The 23,710-nt window shown below is 47.9% G+C and overlaps 1 protein-coding gene across 1 annotated transcript in view; it reads left to right on the forward strand.

Moving 5' to 3' along the window:
- Nucleotides 1-23,710, forward strand: part of LOXHD1 (lipoxygenase homology PLAT domains 1) — a 184,802-nt gene that overhangs the window by 43,920 nt on the left and 117,172 nt on the right. The window contains exons 5-9 of the mRNA XM_028749019.2: nucleotides 4,488-4,586; nucleotides 7,622-7,770; nucleotides 8,864-8,987; nucleotides 20,390-20,640; nucleotides 21,976-22,111. Coding sequence (XP_028604852.2) covers nucleotides 4,488-4,586; nucleotides 7,622-7,770; nucleotides 8,864-8,987; nucleotides 20,390-20,640; nucleotides 21,976-22,111 — 759 coding nt within the window. The remainder of the gene's footprint in view (nucleotides 1-4,487; nucleotides 4,587-7,621; nucleotides 7,771-8,863; nucleotides 8,988-20,389; nucleotides 20,641-21,975; nucleotides 22,112-23,710) is intronic.

A 23,710-nucleotide genomic window follows, 5' to 3' on the forward strand; every position in this document is an offset into this window, starting at 1 on the left:
CTGAAGCTGAGGCTCCAATACTTTGGCCACCTCATGAGAAGAGAAGAGTCCCTGGAAAAGACCCTGATGTTGGGAAAGATGGAGGGCAAAAGGAGAAGGGGACGACAGAGGACGAGATGGTTGGACAGTGTTTGCGAAGCTACCAGCATGAGTTTGACCAAACTGCAGGAGGCAGTGGAAGGCAGGAGTGCCTGACGTGCTCTGGTCCATGGGGTCACGAAGAGTCGGACACGACTAAACGACTAAACAACAACAACAAATGTTGAAGATGTGGAATAAATAAGGCAGATTTCATACATATCTCTTGGAACTGTTCTTAAATAAAAATATTCTGGAAACTGGTTCAGGTTAATATCTCTGGCATGTTAGGATATCATATACCCTTGGAAGCTAAAATATTGCTGATTGGTTTTCTAGAATAGGTTGTTTCGGAAAATAATCGAGAAATAGCTTTCAGCTGTATAACGGCTGCTAAGATTATAATTATAAGGGACACGGCTGGCGCTGTGGGTAAAACCTCAGCACCTAGGACTTGCCGATCGCATGGTCAGCGGTTTGAATCCCCGCGGCGGGGTGAGCTCCCGTCTTTCGGTCCCAGCTCCTGCCCACCTAGCAGTTTGAAAGCACCCCTAATTGCAAGTAGATAAATAGGTGCCGCTTTATAGCGGGAAGGTAAGCAGCGTTTCCATGTGCTGCTCTGGTGCCGGTTCACCAGAGGAGCTTTGTCACGCTGGCCACGTGACCCGGAAGCGTCTGCGGACAGCGCTGGCTCCCAGCCTCAAGAGTGAGAGGAGCGCACAACCCTAGAGTCTGTCAAGACTGGCCCGTACGGGCAGGGGTACCTCTACCTTTACCTTTAAGATTATAATAGCTAAAAGGTGAAGGGAAATGATAACTCCTACCCTATTTGAATGAAATGAGAAAATTTGGTGCATAGTAACAAGGATTAAGCTAACTTATTATAAAATAATAACATATCAATCAGCCTAACAGGTATATGGAAAAATGGGTATTGTTTTCAATGTTCTGAGCAAGTTCAACAATAATGTCCGACCTTACGCTGCTTTCAAGCTGCTGTAACAGTATCTCTTTATGCTCTTTATCTTTGGTTTATTTATAAGATAAAATGTATATAGTAAAAAATGAGGGTTGGATGAATTCATGGAGGAGTGGGCTATGGGTGCTACTAGCCACAATGGCTGTGCTCTGCCTTCACAGCAATGCTCCTGAATACCAGTTGCTGGCATTCTTATCACTATGGTTAAAAGGGAACCGCCATTCATCCTGCGTCAACCAGGCCACAGCGATGTCAACAGCTACCTTTGGAGGGTGACAGTAATTCAGCACTGGACTGTGGGCCTAAATTCCACAGGCCCCTTTATATGGCTTTTAGAGGCCATTTCTAGGAAACTCCACCCTCTCACCAATCACGCGACATAATTTGATGTCACCTGTCAATCATTTTGATTGGCTGTCCAATTCCCATGGCCCTCAGGTTGAGACTCCATTTTACATATTTAATGCAAATTTTACTTATTTTATTTGCAGTTGGCCCTAAGGCTAAGGAGGAATTGAACGCAAACGTACAGAAGATGTACAGAAAATGAGTAAAAATATATAATTTCTTAGTTGTGCTTAGCTGAGCTTTTTTTTTCTTAGCTGCTTTACTTTCTCTTCAGTGGCCTTTAGCTCCACCCATTTTAGCTGTTGGCTCCGCCCATCACCAGAATGCGGCCCCTGGAAAGCTCTCCAGATTTGAATCTGGCCTTCGGGCTGAAAGTGGTTCCACACACCTGCGCCAATTACTCTCTCCTTTCCTTCCATTTCTGTTTGCAAGAATCTGAAAAACAAATCTGTGGCGTGCTGAAGGGACAAAGATACTTTGCAGATCCCTAGACATGTATTTGGACGTGATTCCTGGCGAATCAGTCTTCTCCATCTGTTTGCATTTCGACTCTTTTCTGCTGCTGCTTCTTGCTGGTTGCCAAGATGTCGGGGTGCGTGTGAAACTAGGAACCAGTCCAAGCTTAATTAGCCTCTCCTTCCTGCCAGATTTAGTCAATGATGCCACTAAACAGGTCTTCCGAGGGAAGCAGAGAAATTCACACAGCCCTTCCAGGCACAAGAATGACTTGCCTCGCTCTTCCACTGTACCTTCTTAACACACATGTAGTCTTCATGCCTGGCGCTGCTGGAGAAATTTAAAGGGGTCTCTAGACTGGAAACATCCCTCCCAGGAACCCCAAAGATGTAAGCTCCAGGTGAAATATTGAAATAAAAATACACAAAGGGGCAGCCTCAACAATAATGAGGAGGCTGCGAAGAACCATATCCGAAGCAATGGGGTTTTTTTTTATATACTTCCAGAATACATACGGGATTTCTATTCACCGATCGAGGGATTGCAGCAGTCTTCACATTTGCAACCCAATAGCACCGTCCTGAACCAATCAAATTCGTTCGACTCTTTAGACCAGCCCTCATCATCCTATCATGTGATTGCATATAATCGTTCCTCAGTGTCTTTCTTTATTAAGACTTTGATGAAATTTTCCTGTTCATTTCCTGGCCAATGTGTTTGTAACCAGCAGAGGGAGCAGACACACTGTGTTATGGGAATTGTCCAAAAGGGGTGGTTAGAACTAGTGCAATGCATCACTGAACTTCCAGAGTGCTTTCACCCATGGTTCCCTCTCACAACTTGCTTGTAGCCATCTCATCTATTGCCAGAACACCTGAAGAGGAAGACCATTTTTGAGAGGTGAGGCTGAGCATCTATATCTTGTCCCGTTTCTGTGAAGCCATTGCTACTGGATGATTGTTGTTGTTTAGTCTTTTAGTCATGTCCGACTCTTCGTAAACCCATGGACCAGAGCACGCCAGGCACTCCTGTCTTCCACTGCCTCCCGCAGTTTGGTCAAACTCATGCTGGTAGCTTTGAGAACACTGTCCAGCCATCTCGTCCTCTGTCGTCCCCTTCTCCTTGTGCCCTCCATCTTTCCCAACATCAGGGTCTTTTCCAGGGAGTCTTCTCTTCTCATGAGGTGGCCAAAGTATTGGAGCCTCAGCTTCAGGATCTGTCCTTCCAGTGAGCACTCAGGCCTGATTTCCCTCAGAATGGATAGGTTTGATCTTCTTGCAGTCCATCATTGCCTTGTCGTGGTGAAGGGGCTTGAATAACTCAGAGAAGCTATGAGCTATGCCATGCAGGGTCACCCAAGATGGACAGGTCATAGTAGAGAGTTTTGACCAAACGTGATCCACCTGGAGCAGGAACCGGCAAGCCACTCCAGTATCCCTGCCAAGAAAACTCCATGGACAAAGACAACAGGCATATAAAAGTTATGGCACTGGAAGATGAGCCCCTCAGGTTGGAAGACGTCCAACATGCTACTGAGGAAGAGCAAAGGACAAGTACAAGTAGATTCAGAGCTGATGAAGTAGCTGGGCCAAAGTCGAAAGATCGCTCAGTTGCGGATATGCTTGGAAGCAAAAGGAAAGTCCAATGCTGTAAAGAAAAATATTGCATAGGAACTGGATGATTAGAACCTTATAATGGATTCTGGAAATTCATGCAAAGTTGGGCTGTTCCAGCACTGGGCTGGAGTCTAGAGAATGCACAAATGATAACTATCTTTGCATTGAGTAAGCCACTAACATATGAATGAGTTTTTCTGTGTTGCCTCGGGCTTCTTTAATCATTGTCATCATCTCCAAGTTTTTTTAACCCCCCCTTAGATTTCTGTTTTACATTTTGGAATACTCACTTAAACAACCTTAAAATATCAATGACTTCCCTTCCTCTCTTTCCATGGGTCATTCTGCACAACATAAATCCCTGCATATTTTATATAAACTAAACCATTCAGCATTCCATTATTTCATCCATCAAAACTTATTCACGCTGTTGAATTTATCTTAATGCTGCCCACATTTTCAAATAAACACAATTTTCCTCCATATATTCAATAAACATATTCCAAACTTCTTTAAACGTATGATGTTCTTCTTCTCTTACGCTCTACGTTAGATCTGCAAGCTGCACATATTCCATCAATTTAAGTTGACAATCTTCTTTAGTTTGGACTTTAGTCTCTCCTTTTCCATTTTTGGGCTACCAAAACACGAGCTGCGGTAGTGGCAGACATAAATAACCTTTTCCGACACCCGGGCCACCTCTCCAAGTTCTGACTTGAGGGAATCCTGAGGTTTACAAATTAACAAATAAATCTTTTCTTTTCTTTTTAATGCCAGTAAGGAACTTCAAAACATGACCCGATGAGGGCAGTGTGCCCGGGGAATGCTAACTGGTACTGTTGGAGTAAAAATATATATAATCAGGGGTAGGGGAATGGAATGGAGGAGCTGCATCCCTGAAGATCATCGCCCCATACTGCAACATTTTGTTGCAGTTCCAACTCATTATGCATATAATAATCTTTATCCCTGTTAACGAGGTTGTGTGTTTTTGCTCTCTCTCTTTGCAGTGAACAAATATGTGGTCAAAGTTTTTACAGGAGATCTAAGTGGCAGTGGAACAGATGCAGATGTTTTTATTAACCTTTTCGGCCAAAATGGAGACACAGGTAGTATATCGCGAGGATCTGTTTCCTTTGGTCTGCAGCAAACCAAACAGATGAACAATGAGATAATCCACACCCTCGAGATGTTATTCTGAGACAGGGGTGTTGCTGTTGGGGATATTCCAGGGAGCTAGCATAGTGGTTACATGCAAGCATTTCTCAAACTTGGGTCTCCAGCTGTTGTTGGACTACAACTCCCATCATCCCTAGCTAGCAGCCCAGTGGTCAGTGATGATGGGAGTTGTAGTCTCACAACAGCAGGCAACCCAAGTCTGAGAAACACTGGCACAGTGTTTGGACTGGGAGCAGAGGGACTTGGGTTCAGATGCCCACTCTGCCATAAAGCTCACTGGATAGATAATCACCATCTGTTAGCCTAGTATAACTTGCAGGGATGTTGTCTCTGTCAGGAGTTCAGCCTACACTTGAGTAGGACCCTGGCAGAGACACATGCCCGACTGGCATTTTCCCTCCCTCCTGGTCGACCGTTCGGGAGCTTCAAAAGCTGTCTTCAGCCTGAACATCACAGCGACCAATGCCAACCGACACCGGCACACTTAGGAATCCGCAGAGTTTGCGCAGTTGCGTAACAGACCTCAGCAACTCAGCATTTTGGCTAATCTACTTTATTTACATATTAACACACACGGAGCACTGCAACATGGCTCCCTCTCTCTCTAGCATCAGACAGTGGAGAGAAAGAGCAAAGGACAATAGTCCCACTTCACGGAACACAGTGACACAAACATCCTGTCTCCGTCACTTCCCACTCTGTGGAGTAAAAACATATACCCTCATGTGAAAGACAACAATCCCATGACTGCAATCATGGAGCAGGAATTTTAATAGTCTCAATATGTATTCTGTGTGAGAGAGAGAGAGCGAGAGAGAGAGAGAGCGAGCGAGCGAGGGAGAGCGAGAGAGAGCAAGAGAGAGCGCACTTTGCATGCCACCCTACGCTTCTTGGGCAGGGGAGGGGAACTTTAATCCTGTGGGCCAAATGCAGCCCTCCAAACCTCTCTGTCCGACCCTCAGGAATCCCTCAAATCACCCCCCTGTCCAGCCACACCCCATCTCCCAAGGGGATGCCCTTCACCAGCTCTGCTTTGCGCTTCACTTGAGTGTTTTTGCCTGGCTGGAATATGTCCTTGAACTCTATGTTTCCTGGAAAGAAAGGTGCGTGCTTGTGTGTGCCTAGGAGCTTGCCTGCTGCATAAAGGTAAATTTGCATCCATTGCTCCTCCCACTTTTGCCTCTGGCCCCGCCTACCACCGGCCTGTGGCCCCAGCAAGCCTGTGGCCCAGAAAGGAATGTGGGCCTCAGGTGGGAAGAAAAGTTATCTACCCGTCCTTGGAGGGAGGCTGGGATAAAAGGATAACAAACACAAAACTTTTCCGCCCACTCCCTGTTTCTCAGTTCCTGCTTTTCCCAGCGCTGCAATGCCTGTGAGGTGCTCAGAGCTGATTGATGCAACCAGATTGGCATGCGACACAAGTGAGTTGAGCACGCAGAGCCAAGTTTCGCTCATCACGAGGAGTGCAGCTGTCCTTCTGGAATTTTTCAGAAATTGTCCCCCCCCCTCCACAGCACGTTTCAGCCCTGTATTAAACAACTATCGATGCAAATTACTTGGTCTCTCTCAACAGATTAAATGATTGTACTTGATTAAGCACGTACCTTTTAGCAGATTATTGATTAATGAATCTATCAATTAAATTTACATGCATTTTGCATATTTATTGGCGTACCTCAAGGCAGGCGCCTCTTTGAGATGCTGAAGAAATGTGTAGGATAATAATAAGAATAAGAAGAATAAGAAGAATAAGAAGTTTGTGGCTTAAGAAATGAAAGCTACTACTCACAAATTAGTCATGCTGGCCACATGACCTGGAAGCTGTACGGCATTTCTGTGTGCTGCTCTGGTGCCGGTTCACCAGATGCAGCTTGTCACGCTGGCCATGTGACCCGGAAGTGTCTGCGGACAGCGCTGGCTCCTGGCCTCTAGAGTGAGATGAGCGCACAACCCTAGAGTCTGTCAAGACTGGCCCGTACGGGCAGGGGTACCTTTACCTTTACCTTTACTCACAATTAGGCTATCCCTGTTCATGCCCTGTAAGACACACCAGAACCAAAATAGCCCCCACTCTCAAAGTGTGCAAATTATGCAGTTCATTTGCAGCTTCATTGATTTGCAATGTGCCCTTACAGGTTAAAGAATTGCCTTCCACTAACTGTAATTTTTAGTTAATGGAGTTACTGTTTAAATGATGAGAGCTTCTGCGTCCAAGCCCGCCCATAAGGGTGCCTTTCTGGTCAGCTGTGGAGGGTGGAGCTGAACTGCTTCTCTCTGGGGTGCCCAGCCTCCACACTTATATTATTGCGGGTAAAGGTAAAGGGACCCCTTACCGTTAGGTCCAGTCGTGACCGACTCTGGGGTTGCGGCGCTCATCTCACTTTACTGGCCAAGGGAGCCGGTGTACAGCATGTGGCCAGCATGACTAAGCCGCTTCTGGAGAACCAGAGCGGCACACAGAAACGCCATTTACCTTCCCGCCAGAGCCGTACCTATTTATCTACTTGCACTTTGACGTGCTTTCGAACTGCTAGGTTGGCAGGAGCAGGGACCGAGCCACGGGAGCTCACCCCGTCACGGGGATTCGAACCGCCGACCTTCTGATCGGCAAGTCCTAGGCTCTGTGGTTTAACCCACAGCGCCACCCACATCCCGCCATTATTGCTGGTGCCCAAGTTTAAAAAGGGGGAATGTTACTCTGTTAAATTGTAGAACTTGTTAACACAAGTTGGAAAGGATATAATTAAACAATATATCCTCTCCTGCCTCCCTGAACATTCCCGCAGATTTGCATGCTCCTGTTGCGTTTGTGCCTGGCTCCAATGGCTAACCACATGCAAGGGCCTAGATTAGGCGCATGCCCCCGACCCTGAATCTCCCAGCTGAAATCTCTGACGCATACATTCCTGCACGGAACAGTTCCTCACCTGTTTGCCTTTTCCCTTCCATGTTATTTGCTTCTCAGGAGAGCGGAGGCTGGACAACGACAAGGACAATTTTGAGAAAGGTGCGGAAGACAAGTTCACCCTTGATGCTCCCAACCTGGGAAAGTTGAGGAAGATCACCATAGGCCACAACAACAAGGGAGGCTCTGCTGGATGGTTCTTGTCTAAGGTTTGTGAAGATGAGCTGATAGTTCTCTAGGGACATAGGAAGCTGCCTTATAGAAAGTCAGCCAGTAGGTCCATCTAGCTCCTTACAGATTTACATGGACTGGCAACAGTTCTCTGGGATCTCAGAAACAGGTCTTTTCCAGAACTACCTGCAGATACCAGGGTCTGAAGCTATCTTGACCACTAGCCGGGCTGCCACCCAATCCTCTGAGTCCCTCCAAGGAAATCAACACACACTCTCTATTTTTGTAAGGAAGGTTGTGGTTCCCAATTAAAAAGGTAAAGGGGCCCCTGACCATTAGGTCCAGTCATGGCCGACTCTGGGGTTGCGGCGCTCATCTCGCTTTACTGGCCGAGGGAGCCGGTGTACAGCTTCCGGGTCATGTGGCCAGCATGACTAAGCCACTTCTGGCAAATCAGAGCAGCGCACGGAAACGCCGTTTACCTTCCCGCTGGAGCGGTACCTATTTATCCACTTGCACTTTGATGTGCTTTTGAACTGCTACATTGACAGGAGCAGGGACCGAGCAACGGAAGCTCACCCCATCACAGGGATTCGAACCGCCGACCTTCTGATCGGCAAGCCCTAGGCTCTGTGGTTTAACCCACAGTGCCACCCGCATCCCCCATTCGTCTCAGGCAAAAGCATGGTGCTTTTGTTGACAGGGCCTTTTCGGTGGTGGTTCCCCGCTTGTGGAACGCCCTCCCTAGCGAGGTGCGCCTCTTTCCATCATGATTAACTTTCAGGGAGGGTCCCGAAACATTGCTGTTTACCCAGACATTTGGTGGCTGAAGAATACTAGCAGCTCCATCACCTACCTCTAAATGTTATGAATTGGAGTTGTCTTTAGAATGTTTTTGCTTTGCTGTGGCTTTCCAGCTGGGAATCTGTTTGTCCCCCTCGGGGGTGGGGGCTCTTTGCAGAGAATGGGTGGGGTACAAACTCAAGAAACAATAAATAAAGGGAAAGTATGGGCCGTGTGTTTGTTCCCATGATTCCAGCTAAAAGTAGATAGGCGTCCTTATTAAATGCTGTGTCTTTCTTGTACCCGTCTTCCTCTCCTTGTTCAAATGAGTCTCTGCTCCCACCCTAGGTTATCATTGAGGACATAGGCAACAAATGTATTTACAACTTCCCATGCGGCCGCTGGTTTGCTCTGGATGAAGATGATGGGAAAATCCAGCGGGATATTCTAGTGGGAGGAACAGAGGCTACAGGTAAATGCATTTGCAGGTAAAAATACTCCTTTGGGCTTGGCCTAAATATTTATCATTCAGGAAAGGGGAACTAATGCAGCTTTTCTAAAAGGGAAGAAGCACAGGAAAAACCACACCTTCCTTCCGTATCCACAACTGGGCATCTTCCTTGAAATGAACATTTCGGCCTGTGCTCTCTGCATCTCCCCATTTTATAAAAAAGTGGGGGATAATTTCCTTCCTACCCCTGAAACAAGGGCTTCTCCTCTACAACAAGGGAATATACCTGAAATATACTCGGAGTTGAGAGTGGATTTCATGCTCTTTATTCAGCTCATTGTGGTGAGGAGGAATGTTAGTTCCCCCAGAATGTCTGCTTTATATACATTATTTACACAATGGGCCCCAGGTGATTGGCTAATTCCGGGATTCTCCTGTAGGCCAATCAGGTTGTGGATGCACTTCCACCTGGAGCTGGATTGGGTGGCTCCTGTGGACCAATCAGACTGCTGATTCTGGGTCCTATTGTTCTAGGACCAATCAGACTGCTGCATTCTGAATCCTATTGTTCTAGGACCAATCAGACTGCAGCATTTTGGATCCTGTTCAACTCAGTACATAACAATACCCTTCTGTTACGTGGCGGGCAGCATAGAGGACTTCTGCCTTTAGGTGTGGGGTCCTTGACTATAGCTTACTCACATTAGATCCATGCAGCATTGCGTATCGCATCTTTTAAACATGGGGCCCATTGGGACCTGTGGGGTGGAAAACAGGGAGGCCAACAGTAGGTGGTGCTAGAGCTAAATACAGGCAGAGCCATCTGATTTTAGTTCCCTCTCCATCCTCTTCCCTGTTGAGTTCTACAAGGGCAAGACTAAGGAGGAGGAAGCAGACAGGATATAAGTAAGGCAGCAGGCAACTGAGGTCTGGCTAAAGGCTGACTGAGGTTGGTGGACCAGCTGCCATTGCATTGAAAGGCGGTATTTTGGAAACATGGGAGCTTAGGAGAATGCTTTTCCTCTGTTAATTGATATAATTTATATAATCCCCCTTTAAAGCCTTCAAAATTTATGGCTTGCAGACCTAAATATAGGATAAGATATTTAGGATATTTAGGCTTGTAGACCTAAATATAGGATAAGAGAACAAGAAGAACATACTTTTAAAGAAGATTGGACTATGTTTATTGAATATATGGGGGGAAATTGTGCATATTTGAAAATATGAGCAGCGTTAAGATAAATTCAACTGTGTAAATAAGTTTTGATGGATGTAATCATGGAATACTGAATGGTTTAGTTTGTTTAAAATATGCAGGGATTTATGTTATGCAAAATGAACCATGGAAAGAGAGGAAGGGAAGTCATTGATATTTTAAGGTTGTTTAAGTGGATATTCTAAAATGTAAAACAGAAAATTTAATAAAAATTAGGGGGGGGGGGACCGAAAAATTTATGGCCACCAACTGCATCCTTGGGGAGCTGATTTCACAGTTCAGCTATGTACTGTGAGAAGAGCCAGTGTGGTGTAGTGGTTAGAGCATCGGACTAGGGCTTGGCAGAGACCAGGTTTCAAATCCCCACTTGGCCATCATGCTCACTGGGTGAACTTGGGGACCAGTCATTCACTCTCAGCCTAACCACCTTGAGCTCACTGGAGAAAAAAGTGGGATATAAATGCCTAGCTGTCAACTTTCAGATTTAAAAATACGGGATCAGCAATCTCAAAAATAAGGGATCAGCAGCCTCACCTGTCCTGGGGACTGTCTACGGGATATCTAACAATCCGGGATAGCAGCGGGAAGCAGCAGGAAATGTCGCTGGAATAAGGGAATTTCCCGCAAAAAAGGGAAGGTTGACAGCTATGTATAAATGCAATAAATAAATAAGAAATAAAATAAGCAAGAGGTGGTTCGTGACTTGTCTCAGGGCAGTGATGGAGCCTGGAGCACGAACGGCTCTGCTAGGTAAATTTGATTTCAGTGGTCCAGGCAGCCGGATCTGCAGGTTTTGAGCAGGAACAGCTGTTGGGGAGGGGCAAAGCCCTGGAGCTGGTCTACCACTGGCATTGCTGCCATATATTGGGGTGGCGAGGGTTAGGGCAGGGTGGCAGCAAGGCCAGGGTGCTAGTGAATGTAGCCATGCTGCTGGTGGGTGTGGGAGCCAGGTCAGTGTCTCCACACACCCCTGCTGGCTGTTCCTGTTTTGAAAGTTGTGTGGCGAGTTCCCGCCTCCACCCAGTGGTCAAAGGCCTGGAAACGATGCCTTATGAGGAACGGCTAAGGGAGCTGGGCATGTTTAGCCTGGAGAAGAGGAGGTTAAGGGGTGATATGATAGCCATGTTCAAATATATAAAAGGATGTCATATAGAGGAGGGAGAAAGGTTGTTTTCTGCTGCTCCAGAGAAGCGGACACGGAGCAATGGATCCAAACTACAAGAAAGAAGATTCCACCTAAACATTAGGAAGAACTTCCTGACAGTAAGAGCTGTTCGACAGTGGAATTTGCTGCCAAGGAGTGTGGTGGAGTCTCCTTCTTTGGAGGTCTTTAAGCAGAGGCTTGACAACCATATGTCAGGAGTGCTCTGATGGTGTTTCCTGCTTGGCAGGGGGTTGGACTCGATGGCCCTTGTGGTCTATTCCAACGCTATGATTCTATGATTCAGTGGAAATAAAGACACATGACACAATTATTTAAGGTTAATGGGCTAAAAAAGGCCACAACTTTATTGGTTACAGGTGATGAGTGGTATTGGCTTAGGCATTGGTCCTAACCGACTATATCTAGCTTCAGCCTGTCCGCTTGAAGTCCGGGAAGGGTTAACCACCACTAGGGGGAGTCCTGCTGATGCACATCAACTAGGAACTCCCCCGGGGTCACCACTCGGGGGCGTGCCTTAGGCCCTCACCTCCATAGGCTTTGGACAGGGCCACGCTCCCTGGAATCCTTTATTGGACTACTCTTCAATATGTGGGGCAGGTGATGGCGCTTCCTCCCCTCTTCCAACTGCATAACAATACCAATACCAATGCCTAACCGCCAAGACCAAGAAAGTTGTGATGATTTGCTACGAGGTAGGCGAAAACCAAGTGGTTGGTGCCAATTTGCCAAGTGGAAAAATTCCTACCAGGCCCCTCAGTGGCGACCAACCGAGGTCCATAGCAAGGTCAAGGAAGGAAAACCTTAAATGGCGGGAGGGTGGGAAACAGGAGCAGCTGGAGGCGGCAAAAGAGGGAGATCCCCGGCCACGCCTGCATTAAATAGGGCAGGCCACGCCCCTGAGCCAGCTGATTGGCTGGCCAGGGGTTGACACGGCCGGGGATTCCCTCAATCGCACGGAGGCTGAGCTCCAGCCACCGCGTGCGTGGTGGCGGCGTGGCGCCCGCAACACCACCTCCTTTGCAAGGTGGAAGTGGCTTTACAGAACAAGCTTCTGAATTAGAAAACCCACAAGGGCACCAAGCGACTGCCCTGGTATTTGCCATGGGAGTTGCTGCTTCTGGCTTCCCAGTTACTGGGAAGGAAAATAAAAAATGCACCCAAGTCAAGGATGCTTGTGATGCTCATTTTGCAGCAGGTTTTAAGATTACGGAGGTACGTGGCCTCTTCTTTAACCCTGCAGCCACTGCCATAGATGCCCGGTGGCAGCCCTGTTTCAATTTCATAAGGAAACTGGCAAAACGGAGGAATTCTAGCCCGTTCTCGAGGTGACGGAGAGCAGGATTTTTCCTGCCAGATCAGAACCTGATAGGATCCGTACTCAACACCGCCTTCTCGACATTTTGTCGTTAAGCTGAGAAGGCAAAGTTTGCTCTTGCAAAGATGCCTACAGGACATCCTTTTCCCAAAGGTTCTGATGCTCCGAAGGCCATGCAGGGCTTCCTGCCCCCTAGGGAGAAGGGCAGAGGGTGGGGGGAACAGGCCATCAAACAATATTCCAGGCCTCAAGGCATCTGGGCAAGCAGCGGGCATGCTGGGGCGGCGGCTGCTTTATCCAGGCTTCTTCTAGCGGAGTCACAGCCTCCGTCGTGTGAGGCACCCTTTCGGAATGGCTTAATTATTGATTTGAGCAACGGGTGGACAAGCTGTTGCTGGTGTGCTCCACACCCATCGGTTTTATGCTTTGGATTCTTGGCTGGGGAGTGGGGGGAAATGAGCAAGCCGTATCTTCCTTCCCCAACTCGTGGGTGCCAATCCTGACTCTGCACCCTGCTTTTACCCACAATTGTCTGTCTGCAGAATGCCGTGGCGAGGCTCCTTATGGGGTCCTTTCTGCGGGATCACATTCATCCAGTGCTTTACCAACTGCACTGGCTCCCAGTGGAGTACAGGGTCAGGTTTAAGGTGCTGGTTTTGAGCTTTTAAGCCCCACGCGGCCTAGGACCCACGTACCTATGGGACCGCCTCTCCTGGTATGCCCCGCGGAGGACCTTAAGGTCCACAAATGACAACACTTTGGAGGTCCAAAGTCACAAGGTGGTTAGGTTGGTCTCAACCAGGGCCAGGGCCTTTTCGGTATTGGCCCTGACTTGGTGGAACGCTCTGTCACAAGAGACTAGGGCCCTGCGGGACCTGACATCTTTCCACAGGGCCTGCAAGACAGAGCTGTTCTGCCTGGCCTTTGGTTTGGACTCAGTCTGACCCTTATGTTTCCCTCCTCTTATGGTTTTGATCTATGGGCTATTATTAAAATGAGGCTGCTTTTTAACCTGTATTTTAAATTGTTTTTTCTTCTTCCCCTATTATGTTTTTATTGTAATTTTACTGGTGTCAGCCACCCTGAGCCCGGCTCTGGCTGGGGAGGGCGAGGTATAAATAAAAATTTATTATTATTATTATTATTATTATTAGTAGTAGTAGTAGTAGTAATAAGAGCTCCAGCAAAGAAATGCCTTCTCACCCTTTGAGAAAAGGGTGTCAGCCGCCCTGAGCCTGGCTCTGGCTGGGGAGGGCGGGGTATAAATAAAAATTTATTATTATTATTATTAGTAGTAGTAGTACAGTGGTGGCCTGCAAGACTAATGCCTCGCAAGACGAAAAACTCGCTAGACGAAAGGGTTTTCCGTTTTTTGAGTCGTTCTGCAAGACGAATTTCCCTATGGGCTTGCTTCACAAGACAAAACGTCTTGTGGGTTCTTGCGAGTTTGTTTCCTTTTTCTTAAAGCCGCTAAGCCGCTAAGCCGTTAATAGCCGCTAAGCCGCTAAGCCGCTAATAGCCGCTAAGCTGCTAATAGCCGTGCTTCACAAGACGAAAAAACCGCAAGACGAAGAGACTCGCGGAACGGATTAATTTCATCTTGCGAGGCACCACTGTAGTAGTAGTAGTAGTAATGAGAGCTCCAGCAAAGAAATGCCTTCTCACCCTCTGAGAAAATAAGGGCTCACGTGCCTTAGCAGAAGGCCACAATGGATATTAGAACTTCCCCACACAGCTTTATGTAGACTTGCTAGCATTGCTATTCTAAGCAGAAAAATGAATCTTCTCCTTCTCCTTCCTGTTCTTCCATCCAGCAAGGCAAAGGGCGGGTCCAATGGTATTTAGAATCAGAAGAGGTGAGGTGATTCTGAGTCAACCGTTTTGAGCCAGTGGGCACATTGGGAATCTTGAGGAAGTGTCATGGGACCAGTCCCAGATATGGCTGCAGAGGGGGTGTGGCCCGTTAGAAAAGGGCTGCCACATTTAAAAGAGCAAGAAAGAGAAGCAGGGCCACGAAAAGCTCCATCAATGGGGAAAAGGCACTTACATCAGGCCAGCTAGCAGATCTGGAGTTGCAGACAGAAACCTGTCCTGAATTTCACTGGGGTTTCTACTGAACATTACCTTGTAGGTTGCTTCCCCCCACTAATGCACCCCAGTCCTTCATTTCCCCTGAAGGCAGCCCTTCTAAGCTTTCAGCTTCTGCTGGGCAGCATATTTGAAAATGAGATCCTAGATGTTTAAATACAGATTTCTTCCCTCCTTTTAAACGCACGGCTTTGGAAACACCAGGCTGAGTGTGCTTCCTTCGGCTCTCTCCCAGGATGGGTGCATTTCCCTCCCTCCCGAAAGACGAGCATCTCTGCACTGAGCATTATTTATTCAACCTGCTTAGTGTCATCATGCGGCTTTTGCCATCGTTGAACTGCTACTCAGGTCTTTTCCCGCTAGTGTGCAATAGAGGCTATCACTGTTAAGACCTCCTGCCGTGGGCCTTTCAATGTTATATGCAATTTAACAAGGTGAAATCTTTGCGGAAGGAAAACTACCGTATTTACAGCACGCCGCAGGCAGCCTTGAAACAACAGAAGCCCCTGCAAGGACAAGCCTGGTGTCTGCATTTTACTTAAACCCCAGTTGCGGCTGGTAGTTGCAGCTGCTATCGTTAGCCCCGAGCTCTGCTGCAAAATCAGCCTTGGAGGATTCACACATTTAAAGCACAAGACTGTCATGGAATTCTACTTAGTATTGATCCGAAGTAGATTCCAATGTATAGTTGTTGTTGTTTAGTCGTTTAGTTGTGTCTGACTCTTCGTGACCCCATGGACCAGAGCACGCCAGGCACTCCTGTCTTCCACTGCCTCCCGCAGTTTGGTCAAACTCATGCTGGTAGCTTCGAGAACAATATCCAACCATCTCGTCCTCTGTCGTCCCCTTCTCCTTTTGCCCTCCATCTTTCCCAACATCAGGGTCTTTTCCAGGGAGTCTTCTCTTCTCATGAGGTGGCCAAAGTATTGGAGCCTCAGCTTCAGGATCTGTCCTTCTAGTGAGCACTCAGGGCTGATTTCTTTCAGAATGGAGAGGTTTGATCTTCTTGCAGTCCATGGGACTCTCAAGAGTCTCCTCCAGACCATAATTCAAAAGCATCAATTCTTCGGCAATCAGCCTTCTTTATGGTCCAGCTCTCACTTCCATACATCACTACTGGGAAAACCATAGCTTTAACTATACAGACCTTTGTTGGCAAGGTGATGTCTCTGCTTTTTAAGATGCTGTCTAGGTTTGTCGAATGTATAGTTAGCAGAGTAAAAACTTAAAACACGTTGCAGGATTCCCAAAAAATAGACCAGAGGCAATTGTATTTCATCCAGCAGAGCTTTACTGCTTCTGAAGGCAAATGAGCATACTGGTCACAAATCCAATACATTCAGGATTGGCCCTCTCCATAAAAAAATCCATTTGCAGCAGACGTAACTTAAACTTACAATAACTGATAAGTCTAAACCTTAACACTAAGTGTACTGTGTACAGAACACCACACCAGAAGGAAAAGAGATAGAAAGTGAAACCCAGGCTCCTTTCTGCCCTACTTTTATAGTCAGCATGACCTTGACAGAAGAGATAAGAGAACCAGTTTAAACCAGCTGTGCTCAGCTTCTTTCAAGGAATAACCCAAGCAGCATGAAACTTCTGCTTGTTTTTTTCACACAGAGAAGCTTCCAGAAGCTTCCAGAACCCTCTTGAATTAATTAGAATAGGAGATATCTCTACACATTGGATCAATACTTTTTGTACCAATAAATGCAAACTAACAATGACCCTCCCACCCCCAAAGAAGGGAATTGTAGTTTGTAAAAGGTGCTGAAGATTGTAGTTTCCTGAGGGGGAACTACAGTTCCCAGGATTCTTTGCGGGAACTTGCATGCTTTCAATGTGTGTTGGCTATGCTTTAGATGTATGGTGTTGGTGTGACCCACACATCAGTTGGAAGGGTTGGGTGCTAGTTGAAGCCCAGTTATGATTTTGAAGAGGACTGGTCTCCCTGGCACCACAGGTGAACAGTTTCTTTGGTGACCCCTTTATTCACCCACTTACAGTGGTACTTCGGGTTACATACACTTCAGGTTACATACGCTTCAGGTTACAGACTCCACTAACCCAGAAATAGTGCTTCAGGTTAAGAACTTTGCTTCAGAATAAGAACAGAAATCGTGCTCCAGCGGTGTGGCGGCAGCAGGAGGCCCCATTAGCTAAAGTGGTGCTTCAGGTTAAGAACAGTTTCAGGTTAAGAATGGACCTCCGGAATGAATTAAGTACTTAATCCAAGGTACCACTGTATTTATTTCTTGCCTATGTATCCCATCTTTCTCTCTCCACGGTGGCCTACATGGTTCTCTCCACTCCTCATTTAATTCTCACAACAACCCTGTGGTTGTAGGTTGGGTTGAGAGGCAGCAGCTGGTGCGAGGTCACCCACTGAGGTTCATGGCTGAGTCTCAAGGACGGCTGGATAAGAAAGAGCAGTTGGAGCATCCTGCCCAAGAGACCCCCAGGGAGGACACAGAAGGAGACCACTTAGATCCCAGATCGTGGTGGTGGGACACTGAGGAGCAGTCTATGGAGGAAAAGACCTGGGTAGTGCTAGAAGCAGGGGGGTTGAGCAATCAAGAGGGGTCAGGAGAAGGAGGGTCCTCCAGGATTGTCCCTGCTACACAACAAGGGGGCAGTCATATAATCATATAATCATAGAATCATAGAGTTGGAATAGACCACAAGGGCCATCGAGTCCAACCCCCTGCCAAGCAGGAAACACCACCAGAGCACTCCTGACATATGGTTGTCAAGCCTCTGCTTAAAAACCTCCAAAGAAGGAGACTCCACCACACTCCTTGGCAGCAAATTCCACTGTCAAACAGCTCTTACTGTCAGGAAGTTCTTCCTAATGTTTAGGTGGAATCTTCTTTCTTGTAGTTTGGATCCATTGCTCCGTGTCCGCTTCTCTGGAGCAGCAGAAAACAACCTTTCTCCCTCCTCTATATGACATCCTTTCATATATTTGAACATGGCTATCATATCACCCCTTAGCCTCCTCTTCTCCAGGCTAAACATGCCCAGCTCCCTTAGCCGTTCCTCATAAGGCATCGTTTCCAGTCCCGGTCCTGCTGTCTCTCCTCCCCCTCTGACTCCTTGCATGATGCCGAGCAACGGACCAGGCAGGCCTAAAGAAGGAGCCCACCTCCTTGATATAGCCTTCGTCTGCTTGGGAGGGATCCAGAGTGAGAGGCTAGAGTAAGGTTACCAGATTTATTTCAATGAATCCAGGGACACAATCAATCAATCAATCAATCAATCAATCAATCAATCAATCAATCAATCAATCGTGTGTGTTTTTCCGGAAAAAAGTTATTAAAGAAGAAGAAGTAATATCTTCTCTTCTGTGGTCTCCTCTGTTGCGCGGCCTTCCTCTGAGTCCTGGCCTTTCTTGGAGCACTAGCCATGCTTCCCCCCTCCCTCCCTCCCTCTCCGTCCTTGCACTGCGATCCTCTACAGGCTTACTCAGGAGTAAGCATTAGCAGAACCCCCCTCCTCCTGCTGCTGCCCTGCCCACCTGTCTGGGCATCTCCTGCGCAGTCATCTTCCAGTGGCTGCCCAGTCAGCGGGTCCGGGGCAGAGCCAGTGGCAAGCGAGTGGGAGGAGGCTCGTCTCCTGCTTGCCTCTCATCTGTGATGGCCAACGATGAGCTGGCCAACAAGCTGATCTGCTGCTTGCAAGTCAAGGAGCACAGTGGCAAAGCCGAGCAGCAGCCACAGCCGCCGAAGCACCACCCAGAGGCCGAGCCGGAGCCGGAGCTGACTGCCTTAGGCAGCGGTGCTGATGGTGAGCTGAGTGCCAAGTTGCAGTGGCGCACCAACCCTGCACAGTTCAACAATCCCGTGCAGCTCTCGCCCGACGCCGGCACCCAGCACTGTGTCTTCAGCCCCTATTCCGAGTCCTGATATGATGTGTCTTGTGGGGCAACATATCATATGGGGACTTCCAGCGAGGCAAAATGGTGGGCGCCACGGCAGCGGCCAGCTCTTGAAGCCAGCCAGAGCCAACTGCACTACCAGGCTGGCTCCGGGCTGCTGGGGCTGCTGCTGCTACTGCCACATTTCCCGGGGACATTAGATGAAATCCGGGGACATTCTGGGGATGGAATTTGTCTGGGGACAAATTTGCAAATCCGGGGACCGCCCCTGGGAAACAGGGATGTCTGGTAACCCTAGGCTAGAGGGGAAGGGTGGAGATACTGGTCAGTTTCAGCAGTGTCTCAACTGGATGAACCAGAGGACTCTGCTGTGCTGTTGTTTTCTGTTAATAAAGAGTGAATTGCATTCTGTGCCTGCCATGTGTACGCTTCCCTGTGCTTGACCCGGCTCTTCTGACGGCTCCTTGACACTGAGTAAGGATTGAACCCTAGCTGAGTGGAATGTGCTCTTCAACTCTAACAATACCTCTTCCTTGCCCATATAGAGATGGGTGTATGAATGTGGGTAGAAACCTGCCTAGAGGTAAAGGTAAAGGTACCCCTGCCCGTACGGGCCAGTCTTGACAGACTCTAAGTTGTGCGCTCATCTCACTCTAGAGGCCGGGAGCCAGCGCTGTCCGCAGACACTTCCAGGTCATGTGGCCAGCGTGACAAAGCTGCTCTGGTGGACCGGCACCAGAGCAGCACACGGAAACGCCGTTTACCTTCCCGCTATAAAGCGGTACCTATTTATCTACTTGCACTTAAGGGTGCTTTCGAACTGCTAGGTGGGCAGGAGCTGGGACCGAACGACGGGAGCTCACCCCGTCACGGGGATTCGAACTGCCGACCATGCGATCGGCAAGTCCTAGGCGCTGAGGTTTTACCCACAGCACCACCCGTGTCCCATAGAAACCTGCCTACTATAATAATACTACTAATAATACTAATAATACTAATACTAATAATAATTTATTATTTATACCCCGCCCATCTGGCTGAGTTTCCCCAGCCACTCTGGGCGGCTCCCAATTGAGTGTTAAAAACAATACAGCATTAAACATTAGAAGCTTCCCTAAACAGGGCTGTCTTCAGATGTCTTTAAAAGTCTGGTAGTTGTTTTTCTCTTTGACATCTGATGGGAGGGCGTTCCACAGGCAGGTGTCACTACCAAGAAGGCCCTCTGCCTGGTTCCCTGTAACCTGGCTTCTCGCAGGGAGGGAACCGCCAGAAGGCCCTCGGAACTGGACCTCTGTGTCCGGGCAGAACGATGGGGGTGGAGACGCTCCTTCAGGTATACTGGGCCGAGGCCGTTTAGGGCTTTAAAGGTCAGCACCAACACTTTGAATTGTGCTCGGAAACGTACTGGGAGCCAATGCAGATCTCTCAGGACTGGTGTTATGTGGTCTCGGCGGCCACTCCCAGTCACCAGTCTTGCTGCCGCATTCTGGATTAATTGCAGTTTTTGGGTCACCTTCAAAGGTAGCCCCACATAGAGCGCAAAGGTAAAGTTAGCAGGCATAGCTCTGCCTCTGACCCCACCCACCTTTAGCACGTGGCCCCCTGAAGCCTTCCCAGGAATGAATGTGGCCCTTGGGCTGGCAACTTCCCCCACTTCCCCTGTAAAAAGTGTTGCCGAATGAGCAGACGCCAAGACTTCCACTGTGGTGGTTCTTCATCTCCCTCTCTGCGTCTTCTCCCATCTCCCACCATCCAGGCATTGTCTACAACGTGGCTGTGGTGACTGGGGACATCAGAGGGGCTGGCACGAACTCCAAAATCCATATGGTCATGCACGGCTCCAAAGGGCTGAAGAACAGTGGGAAGGTCTTCCTGGAAGGAGGCGAGTTCGAGCGTGCCAGGACCGATCTTTTCAACGTGGAGATAGCTGCTCTCCTGAGTCCCTTGAGCCGCGTCTCAATTGGACATGACAATGCAGGTGTCGGCTGCGGCTGGTACTGCGAGAAGGTGAGGATGGGTCACTTCAAGCCTTTGGACAGCTGTCCAGTCACTTTCCCCCTATTTGTGTTCTGACCAGAGTGACTTGGAAGGCTTGAAGGATGTTTCAGCTCTTGCTTCAGTGATGCTGCTGTCAGGTTAGCCAGTCGATACAATGCAATAATGCGTCCCACAAATCTGATTTCGCCTAATATATGCCGTGCGGCACTGAAACTTATGCAGAAATCAATTGCGTGCTCATTAGGCGCCCGGGCTGCTCTGCAGTTGCAAGATTGGGGGACGGCATTCCCTCTCCACCTTTTCAGTCACTCTTACAGTTGTGCAGAAGGGATGTGGAGGTCATTTGTGGCAGGTTTGCCTTAATATCTAGGAAGAGGCAGCAGATTCCGGATCAAACCCAAGAGCTGTGTCATCCTGCGATTTGTGGACATTGCGGTTTTGCAGTTCAGTTATATATAATAATAATAATTTATTATTTATACCCCGCCCATCTGGCTGGGTTTCCCCAGCCACTCTGGTCGGCTTCCAACCGAATATTAAAAACAATACAGCACCAGATATTAAAAATGTCCCTCAACAGGGCCGCCTTCAGTTGGCTTTTAAATGTAAAATAGTTGTTTATTGCCTTGACATCTGCTGGGAGGGCGTTCCACAGGGCAGGTGCCACCACCGAGAAGGCCCTCTGCCTGGTTTCCTGTAACCTCACTTCTCGCAGCGAGGGAACCGCCATAAGGCCCTCAGCACTGGACCTGAGGGGGATGGAGATGCTTCTTTAGGTATACAGGACCGAGGCTGTTTAGGGCTTTAAAGGTCAGCACCAACACTTTGAATTGTGCTCGGAAGGGGTGGGAGGAACAGGAGAGGGATGAGTGGCTTGTTTTAGGAAGGAGGGGGGTGATGTGATAGCCAACTCCAAATATTTGAAGGAATAGGGGCAATGGATAAATTCAATTCAGTCCGCATTTGTAGGCTAACCTAACTAATTAGCATTTCCTGAAATCATGTGGGAACCAAAACACAGCCATCCTTTGAAAATTTGCACCTCTCTGAATTTTGGAGTGACGTTCTCCTGCCAAGTAGAGTGTCCATAAAAATGCATTGTTTCGGGGGATATTTCATGGCAAAAATGTGTATGTTAGGCAAAATTGTATGAGGAGAAATTTTGCACTAATGTTAATGCCCATTAACTTTGGGCCCCCTCAAATGTTTTATTGGGGAGACTGAAGGGACCTTGGCCCCTGGGAGTTGGCTCCTATGTGTTTGTGAATGCATTATGTCTCACTAGGAGGGTGTGGGCAATAGAAAAACGGATGGTCTATTCCGGCGCTCCCTTTCCCCTTCCAGGTGGTGGTGTATTGCCCATTTACTGGTATCGAACAGACCTTCCCGTGTGGGAAGTGGCTGGATGAGGATGACGGTGATGGACTGGTGGAACGGGAGCTGTACGAAATGGTCTCGCTGCGTAAGAAGAGACTGAAAAGTAAGTGCGAAAGAGCAAAGCTTGAAGGGCATCCATCATTATTTGAAAACCCTCCTGCCCTTGGGAGCACTCAGGGTTGTTTTTTTCTGCTGACAGTTCTTTCTTGGTACAGAGAACCAAAAATTCATCTTCTTCTTTTTCCTCCTATGGCAGCCATTTTATATTGGCATCCACAGCAGTGTTGTCCATATGTGAGTCCAGGCACCTCCTATTTTTTACCGGGGGGGGGGGGGGGAGGAAGCCACTGGTCTGAGTAAAAAAAAAAGTCAAAAGATGGCCTTTTTAGTTTAGAGATAATGTGAGTAAGAGTTGACAAGCTACGACTTTATAAAATCATGTGTGACATGGAGGAAGTGGAGAGAGAAAAGGTTTTCTCCCCCTTCCATGACACTAGAACACCTGAACATCTCAGGATTCTGGATGTTGCAAGATTCAGGACAGATGAAAGAAAATACTTCTTCACGCCTCATGTAGTTAAACTCTAGCCTGATTAGACTTTACCGACTGGTGGGGTCTACTTTGCTCCAGGGAGGGAGAAAGGAAGTCAAATGACACCGAGGTTGCTTCAGAGAAAGAGTTTATTCTGCTCTCCGGATAGCAGAAGGCACTTGCGTGGTCAGTTCACAGCAAGTCCAAAGAAATGAGAGATTTCATGCAGTATATATATCCTCCAGGCACCCTCTCCCCCCTTCCCCAGGAATCCAGCCACATCAGCTTATACACACAGGTTGACATCACATATGTTCCTACTCCAGTACTCTTAACCATAAAAGGGTTTTCCTCTTCCTGTACTCTTGACCATAAAAGGTTGTTCCTGTTCCTATACTCTTATCTTGGGGCAGGAGGTCACCAACTCCTGGCGCCGTTCCCGGGTCTCTTGTCAGACTTGACAAGGTCTGTGCGTCTTTGTGGTCTTTGGGGTCAGGATGTAAGATAAGACCCAGACGCGTCATCCCTGCTCTACTGGAACTGGCAAGGCCACTCATTGCCGTCACAGACTGATAAGGGAGAGAGCTTTGAGCACTTGTTTATACAGCTGGGTTTTGGCTCAAGAGCTCAGGTTAGAGCATTTTAGAAATGCTTCCTTGGAGGAGGAAAAATGGGGATTTTGGGTCAGTTTCAAACTGACTGCACAGAAACCCATTCCTTCCCCCTTCAAAACTATGGAACTCTCTGCCACATGAGTGATAGCCATCAGTGCTTGAGTGCCCAACCTGCTAAATAGAAGATTCCAAGTATGTTCTCAATCCCTGCTGGCTCCAGGGTGTCTGCTGTCCTCCAGATCCGCTGGGGACAAATTGCTGCATAAGGTTCATAACTGGCGGGGAGAATTTACATTGTCCCTCCTCCAGTCCATATCACATCAGTGCAATGAATGCTTATAAAATTAGTTAAGGGGCTGCATGATCAAGACGCCTCTGTGATGAACGGTTTGTCCCATTTAAGGAGCGATTCCATTGCAGCCGCGCTCATTACAGCGAACATCGCTTAATGTGACAGCCACTTTATCTCTGCAGCGCAGTCCATTCTGCGAAAGCATTTATGACCTTTAAACTGCCATATTATCGACCCTGACTGCTATTGACAGCGTAATCCCTT

The sequence above is a fragment of the Podarcis muralis genome, chromosome 11 (genome assembly GCF_964188315.1).
Source record: "Podarcis muralis chromosome 11, rPodMur119.hap1.1, whole genome shotgun sequence".
Taxonomy (NCBI): Eukaryota; Metazoa; Chordata; class Lepidosauria; order Squamata; family Lacertidae; genus Podarcis; species Podarcis muralis.